General features: G+C 48.9%; 1 protein-coding gene across 1 annotated transcript; it reads left to right on the top strand.

The window, feature by feature from the left end:
- Window positions 1–559: 559 nt before the first annotated feature.
- On the top strand, window positions 560–1,486 carry LOC134413908 (olfactory receptor 14J1-like; the record flags this gene model as incomplete). Its single annotated transcript, XM_063147928.1, has 1 exon — window positions 560–1,486. A coding segment is annotated over one exon (927 nt), but the record flags the coding sequence as incomplete, so codon positions are not given.
- Window positions 1,487–8,703: the final 7,217 nt, after the last annotated feature.

Below are 8,703 nucleotides of genomic sequence, written 5' to 3'. Positions count from 1 at the left end.
AACATGTCCAAGTAGATTATACAGGGAGCACAGTGAGGAAGGGGTTGCATAAAAGGGGAAAACCTGCTTTATTAATCTACTGCTCTAGGTTGCCTGTATGTGAGAGAGCACATAGATATTTTTAATATCAGAATGATACTAAAAAAAAACAAACAAAATCTCCCAGATATGAATAAACCAGGAAGTGCAGAAATTACCCAAGCACCATTTAGAGGCAGCATCAGTGTTGCTTTTCCAGCCTCCTCAGGGTTGCTCTGACGTTGCAATCAGAGCCTGGAGAGCCAGAGCTGCCCCCGGGCAGTGCCAGAGCTGGGAGGGGTCTTCAGGGCAGAGCTGAGCCCCCAGGGCTGGGCTGGGCTCTGGCAGCACTGGCAGGGCCCAGCACTGGGCACAGGGAAGCAGCTGCTGGCAGGGACAGCTCCAGGCAGCAGAGCTCAGAGCAGGGAGAGGGGGGAAAGTGCCCCCAGGCTGTGCTGGGATATTTAAAGTCCTCTCGAAACCCAATGATTCCATGATTACTATTTTTACAGATCCCCATGCCAAGGCAGAGCAAATATCCAACAGCAGCTCCACCAGCCACTTCCTCCTGCTGGCATTGGCAGACACGCGGCAGCTGCAGCTCCTGCACTTCTGCCTCTTGCTGGGCATCTCCCTGGCTGCCCTCCTGGGCAACGGCCTCATCATCAGCGCCGTAGCCTGCGGCCACCACCTGCACACACCCATGTTCTTCTTCCTGCTCAACCTGGCCCTCACTGACCTGGGCTCCATCTGCACCACTGTCCCCAAAGCCATGCACAATTCCCTCTGGGACATCAGGAACGTCTCCTACACAGGATGTGCTGCTCAAGTATTTTTTTTTGTTTTCTGGGCAGCAACAGAGTTTTATCTCTTGACTGTCATGTGCTACGACCGCTACGTGTCCATCTGCAAACCCCTGCACTACAGGACCCTCCTGGGCAGCAGAGCTTGTGCCCACATGGCAGCAGCTGCCTGGGCCAGTGCCTTTCTCACTGCTCTGCTTCTCACAGCCAATACATTTTCCCTGCCCCTGTGCCATGGCAATGCCCTGGGCCAGTTCTTCTGTGAAATCCCACAGATCATCAAGCTCTCTTGCTCCAAACATTATCTCAGGGAATTTGTCCCAATTGCTGTAAGTGTGTGTTTAAATTTTGGTTGTTTTGTGTTCATTGTTTTCTCCTATATTCAGATCTTCAAGGCCATGCTGAGGATCCCCTCTGAGCAGGGACGGTACAAAGCTTTTTCCACCTGCCTCCCTCACCTGGCTGTGGTCTCCCTGTTTCTCAGCACTGCAGCGTTAGCTCATCTGAAGCCCCCCTCCATGTCCTCCCCATCCCTGGATCTGGCCCTGTCAGTTCTGTACTCGATGGTACCTCCAGCCCTGAACCCACTAATCTACAGCCTGAGGAACCAGGAGCTCAAGGCTGCAGTGTGGAGACTGATGACTGGGTGCTTCCAGGAACATTAAACTGCTTTCCAATTTCTGCAAATCACTTGTAATAAAACTCGTTTTTGATACATTCTGTTGGTTTCATTTTGGAGGTTCTTTTTCTTTGTTTTATGTTTTTAATCTTGTCTGATACTCTTAGATTGGATGTGACCAACATGTGTTCTCGAGTTTTTATAGTTTTAAGAAAGCATCATCCTAAAGTCATTAAGTACATCACAATAACTTATTATATTCATTAGAGCAAAGATCTTTGTATCAATATAATTAGCAAAAGTTTTACAGAAATTTAATAAGGTACGTATACACATTTATGCATGCACCTAGTCTAGCTTACAAAAATTTACATGTATCTTTTCAAATCTGTTCGCATGCTGATGCTTTGTCTTCTTCCTTGCTATGGATACACTCTAAAATCATCAATTGTTATTTCATCCATTACCGCAGCTTTTTTTGTAAGCTAGCTGTCAAGCCCTTCTGTATTTTCCACAGAGAAATGGCACTGAAAATGCCATTTGTCATTTTGTTTCTCTCCACACTCACTGTAGCACAGACTGTGTCAATGTGGGGCTGCACCCTCAGTGCTTCAAAGTAGCTAAAGGATGTCCCAGCAGAGTTTTCTGCAGATATGCCCTTTTGTTGCCTTCTCTGGAGCTGCAGCAGTAATGTCTGTGTGCAGAGCTGGAGGCAGATCAGTGCTGGCCCAGCAGCTGTGCCCAGCAGCAGCAGCACTTGGTGTTGCCAGTGCTGCTGCCGTGGCCCTGCCCCGCTGCCCTGGTGGCCCTGGTGTTGCTGTAGGGCCTGAGTGCTCTCGGGGCTGGGCACAGCCCTGGGGATGGCAGTGCCGGGGCTGCAGCAGGGACAGGCCATGGGCACTGCTGGGGCAGTGCTGATGCCTCAGCCCAGGCCCTGGGGGCTCCAGGCTCCTTGCCCAGGCTCTCTCAAGAACACACCCAGGCCAATGCTCAGCACAGAAAAGCCCCGTGAGCAGCCCCAGGCTGGCTGTGGGCAGGCTGGGGGCAAACAGCATGGCTGGGGCTCTGCAAGGGCCCTGGGGCAGAGGGGAAGGAGCAGCAGAGCAGGGGCTGATCCATCCCCAGTGCGCTGCACAGCTCAGGGCAGCGTCCCAGAGCGTCCTCATGGAGCTGCCAACAACATCCCCCCTCTGCAGCCCTGGCCTCTCCCCCAGCTCACACAGGTGCCCCATCCTTGCAGGCACAGACACGGCAGCACTGGCTCAGCAGCCCCTGTTTGCATTGCACAGAGCAGGCAGGAGCACCCCCATGCTGTTGGTGTGGGGACATGAACCTGAGGGAGCACAAATGCCATCAGCCCCTGGGGCCAGCAAGGGCTGGGGCACACCAGGGAAACCACTCAGCTTTGTCCGGGCCTCTGCAGTCAGCCAGAAAGTTTGTTCCCATGAGCTGGGAGTTTCCTGTGCCACTGCAGACACTGGTGGTCAGAGCCAGGGCTGCCTGGCAGCCACCCCCAAAATGCCCTGACCATTTCCCTTACTTCACCTTTGCTTTCTGTACTCTTTGCTTGTACAAATTTGTTCCTCTTGCCCATCTCTGTCCCCTCCCCTGCAAACAGCCCATCCCTGTTTGCCCTTTCCTCTCTGGCCCCACTCCCCACTGCAGTTCCTGACCTGGTCCCATGGGAACGTCCCTTGGGCAGCAGGATCATCCTACAAGTGCTGCAGGAATTGTCTGCAGGCTCTTGCAGTGCCTGGTGCTGCTCCCTTGCCAGAGGCACCTCAGGCCAGGGGGGCACATCTGGGCTGCTGTGTCTGGCTCTGGGGCTCCCTGTTCTGGGCAGTGAGGAGGAGCTGCAGAGGCTCTGCAGAACTGACAGGATGGGCTTTGGGGCTGGCAGGAGAAGCTGAGGGGCCTGGGCTGCTGGAGCTTCTGAAGAGGAGGCCCAGGACTCATTGTGCAACTGCTCCAAGGGTGGTTTCAGAAAATCACAGAATCACTCAGAATGGAATAGACCTTGGAGAACATCAAGTCCAACCTGTGCCCTGACACCAGCTTGTGTCCCTGAGCCTCCACTTCTCACCAATAAAAAACCCAAGCTCCCTCAACCACACCACACAGGACTTGTTCTCCAGACCCTTCCCCAGCCTTGTAGCCCTTCACTGGAAATGCTCCAGCCCTTCCATGTCCTTCCTAAATTAGGGGGCCGAGAACTGGACACAGCATTTAAGGGGCTGCCCAACCAGTCCTGAGCACAGGGGAAGAATCCCTGCCCTGCTCCTGCTGGCCACACCATTCCTGAGCCAGGCCAGGAGCCTTTGGCCTTCTTGCCCACCTGGTCACACTGTTGGCCCATGTCCAGCCTGCTGTCCATCAGTCCCTGCAGGTCCCTTTCTGCCTGGTTGCTCTCCAGCCACTCTGTCCCCAGCCTGTAGCACTGCAGGGGTTGTTGTGGCCAAAGTGCAGGACCCAGCACTTGGACTTGTTAAACCTCACCTTGTTGGATTTGGGCCCTGGATCCAGCCTGTCCAGGGCCCTGTGCAGAACCCTCCTACCCTCCAGCAGATCCACACTCACACCCACCTTGGTGTCATCTGCAGATTTGCTGATGCTGGACTCAGTCCCCTCATGCAGATCATCAGTGCAGATACTGAAATCCACACTGGCTGTCTCTGATCCCTCAGCCATCCTGTGGGTGCCCTGTGATGGCACTCAGGGTGATCTGCTCCATAACCTTGCCGGGCACCCAGGTCAGGCTGACAGGCCTGGAGTTCCCCAGATCCCCCTTCCAGCCCTTCTTGGGGATGGGCTCACACTGGCACCTCCAGTCCTCTGGGACCTCCCTGCTGAGCCAGCACTGATGGTAAATGATGGAGAGCAGCTTGGTGAGCTCATCCATCAGCTCCCCCACCCACTTGGGATGGATCCCATCTGTTCCCAGAGACACCTGTGAGCATCTGAGTGGCTCAGCCAGTCCCCAGCTGCTTCCTCCTGGATTACAGGGGGCTGTTCTGCTCCCTGTGCCCATCCACATGCTCAGGAGAACTCTTGTTCTGAGGACAACCTGTCTGATTTTTCAAAATTAAGACAAGGAAGCGGTTAGGTACCTCAGCCTTTCCCTCATATTTGGAAACCGTATCTCCCCCAATAATGAATGGATATTGGCCTTGTACCTCCTTTTGCTATTAATGTACTTATAGAAACATTTTTATTATCCTTCACAGATATGGCCTGGTTAAGCCTTAAGCTTTCACCTCTCTAACTTTCTTTCTGCATGACCTAACAACATCCTTACACATTTCCTGAGTTACCTGCCTCTCTGTCCAAAGGTGATGCACGTTCTGTTTTGTCCCAAGTTCCTACAAACGGCCCATCACATACAGAATGTCACCTGTTGGGTAAAGCACGCCTCAGAGGAGGAAAATACAAGAGTCTATGAATTAAAAGAGGGAAAGCAAGCTAGGAAAGTAAAAGAAGAAGGAGAGGCTGGGAAGGCTGACAAAAACTGGGACCTCCTTGACCACTTACTTCCTCCTACCCTTGCAGTACCTCAAATCCTTCCTCCAATTCCTCTTGCTGTGGACACAGTTCCTTCTCCTCTCCCAGCTGTCATTCCTTTACCACCTCCTAACCCAGTTATACCTCCAACACCTTCCCCTCTACCCTCTCCTTACTCTCTTTACCCTTCACTACTGTTCCCTTACCTCAACCATCTCATGCACCCCTAATTCACCAGCAGGTTCCTGCTCTGCCTCCCCCAGCACAAATGAGAAGCCAAACAACATCTCAGAATCTCATGCCCAAGAGTGAAGTTAACCAGTCAGCCTCCACAGCTGATGTTGTAACACCCGGTCCAAAGTGGGTAAAGTGGAAAAATTGTTCCCCCTCAGAGAAGTTCCCATGTGCAGGGTGGCCAGTGAGATTGGCCAGTAGGAATAGCAAATCAAATTAATCCAGTTTTAGCCCCCAATATTTATACATGGGGAGAATTGAACTCCATCATTAACATCCTATTTTCCCCAGAAGAGACTCGAATAATAAGAACTGCAGGAATGAAAATTTGGGAGCAAGAAAACCAACCCAGGCCCCCAGGTGACAAAAAAAAATGCCTTTAGTGGAGCCTGACTGGGACCCTATTCAAGAAGAGGGGAGAAGGAACATGAGAGATCACAGGTCCCTGATGACCAGAGGGATAAAGAATCAGTCCCTAGAGGGAGTAATACCAGGTTAGCATTTGACGGCACCCAGGAACAAGATGAGACCCCAGCACCATGGCTTAATAGGCTAAAGCAAAACTTCCAGATTTACTCTGATGTTGACCCAGACAGCCCAGAAGGCCAATCTTGGGTTCCCTGCAGTCGGGGATGACCCCAAGAATCCTTTTTTCTCAGCCTGATGTTTCCAAGAAGGAGTCTGAATTCTTCGGCTCTGGTTTCCAAGGTTCTTTATTGTTTCTTATCTATAACATTTTTTCTCTGGCCTGCCGAGATGTTTTTAGCAGGTCAGACAGAGGCACACTCCCCATCCCAGGGCTGGTGTCTACATTTTATACTATGAACTACGTGTACTTTATTTATCATTATTTCCCAATACCTATCACCTATGTTAGACAGTCTACTTCTACTCTAAACCAATCCTAAAATGCCACCATCACCAAGAACATGGAGACTAAGAAGAAGAAGGAAGAAGAATAGGACAACACCCAAGTCCCTCCATCTTGCCTCCTAGACCTCTATATAAAAATCCCCAAAATACCGTTTTATACCCTCTGACAGATTCATTATCATTCTACTTAAATTTTGTGACTTGTAATTCTTCATACAAGGGTGGTAATTTGCTCCATGGGTTAAGATCAAAATCCCAGGCATCTTTGGCTTCCTGCCAGGACTCCCCAGCCCGCTGCCAGGGATCCCCAGCCCCCTGCCAGGGGCACATGTCCTCCAGGGCACCCAGAGGTGTGTCCTGGGTTCCGACAGGCCAAGTCCTTCTCAAGGTACAATTTGTCACTACATCAAGATATCAGATGAAAGTTAGAAAGAATAGAGGACTGGCAGGAAAAAATATTAATGAACTGCTGTGAGAAGCCATAAGAGTATATATAGGAAGAGAAGAAGAAAAGACAAAAAATAAAAATTAAAATTATGGCAGCCATAGCCAGAGAAAGTGTGGGAGCCAGTAGAAATACACGCCAGTAGAACCACTTAGAAGAGACAAAGGTTTTATTGGACCAAAAGGGGCGAGGGCTCTACTCAGTGACAAATATTGTTATTACTGTGGAGAGAAAGGACACCTAAAGAGAAATTGTAAGAAACTCCAATTAGATGAAACCATAGCCTGGGAGCAAGAAACTCTAGAGAAAAACTTAAGAAGAGATGAGAGGTATGCGGAATAAGTTCTATGCCCTGGAGAATTTAATGAATCATCTAGAAGAGCCCTTTGTAAATTCCGAGATTGGTCCCCAGAATGATGAATTTGAATTTTTAGTTGATACCAGAGCAGACAAGTCATGTGTGACTAAAATACCAACAGGAATCACAGTCGGTATGAAGGTCTGCAAAGTACAATGGGCCAAAGGAGAACCATTTGAGGCCCAGATTATAGAAGATGTAGAAATTAGATGAAATTCAAGAGTGTCGAGCTAAGTTCATTTACATCCCCAAGTTAGGTTGTAATTTATTAGGACATGATTTACAAATCAAATTGAGAACTGGAGTAATGCCAAAAGAAGGAAAAATGGTAGTACAAATAATGGTCTTAACAAAGGGAGACATAGATGAAATCAACCCAAATGTGTGAGCAGAGGAGGGAAAATTGGTTGTTTGAATAGTTCACCAGTAGAAGTAGAGCTCCAGAAAGACATCTCCCCCATTTGGGTAAGGCAGTATCCAATTTCCCCAGAGGGAAAGCAAGGACCAGCCCCAGTAATTGACCAGCTATTAAAGGAAGGATTTTAGCACCATGCATGTCTCCACATAATACTCCCATACTAGCGTTGAGAAAAGCTGATGGAAGGTATCAATTACTACAAGATTCAAGAGAAGTTAATAAAAGAACGGTTGCGAGGCACCCGGTAGTACAAAACCCGTATACATCGTTTGAAGCCAAGTACCTGAGGAGCATGCATGGGTCTCTGTCATGGATTTAAAGGATGACTTCTGGGCATGTCCCCTGGCTGAAGAGTGCCAGAACTGATTTGCCTTTGAATGGGAGAACATTTAAAAGAAAAGAAAACAGCAACGAAGGTGGACACATCTTCCCTAGGGGTTTAAAGAACCCCCAACCTTTTTGGCAAGCTTTAGAAGAAGTCCTAGAACACTTTAAACCTGAGAATGGGGTGCCTATTTTACAATATATTGATGATTTACTTGTATCTGGGTGAGAACAAGACAAAGTTAGAAGTTCTAACATACTAGCATCTAAATTTCTTAGGGGAAAAAAGGCCTAAAAGTATCACAAAAGAAACTGCAATTTGTGGAACAAGAAGTAACATATCCAGGACATATAATGGGCCAAGGGTATAAAAGGTCAAGCCCCAAGAGAATTTTGGGAATTCCGTCCATCCCTGCCCCAAAGACCAAAAGAGACGTTAGAAAATTACTAGGTTTATTTGGGTATTGCAGATTATGGCTTGATCAGTATACTAAAAAGTGTTAAATTTCCATATGACAAATTGATAGACTCAGGGCCTGCAACCTGGACCTCAAATGACGAGGAACAGCTTCGGAATCTGAAAACTAAATTGTCCCCTGCCCCTGTACTGAGCCTACCAGACCTTATAAAGAACTTTGACCTATTGGTAAACGTGGAAGAGGGGACAGCTTGCGGAGTCCTTACACGGGATTGGGGAGGATTCAGGAAGCGGTCGCATCTCTCTCCAAGTTACCAGATCCAGTAGCCAGAGGGTGGCCAGCCTGTGTGCAAGTGATAGCGGCAACAGCCACCCCAACAGAAGACACACAGAAACTAACCTGAAAGGGGAAGATCCAGGTTCATACCCCACGCAATGTGAAAGATGTTTTAAGTCACAAGGCCCCTCAGTGGCTAACCGACGCCCAAATACTAAACCATGAAGTCATCCTAATAAGTACCACGGGCCTCGAATTAGTCACTTCAAAATGTTTAAATCCAGCCCAGTTCCTCATGGGAGAGCTGTAAACAGACCTGGATCGTGATTGTTTAGAAATTATTGAAATGCAGACTAAAGTGAGAGAAGATTTAGAAGATGACTCCTTCCCATATGTGAGAATTTTATTTACAGGTGGA

The sequence above is a fragment of the Melospiza melodia genome, unplaced genomic scaffold, assembly GCF_035770615.1.
Source record: "Melospiza melodia melodia isolate bMelMel2 unplaced genomic scaffold, bMelMel2.pri scaffold_61, whole genome shotgun sequence".
NCBI classification, from domain to species: domain Eukaryota; kingdom Metazoa; phylum Chordata; class Aves; order Passeriformes; family Passerellidae; genus Melospiza; species Melospiza melodia.
This window is presented reverse-complemented; position numbering and strand designations above follow the sequence as displayed.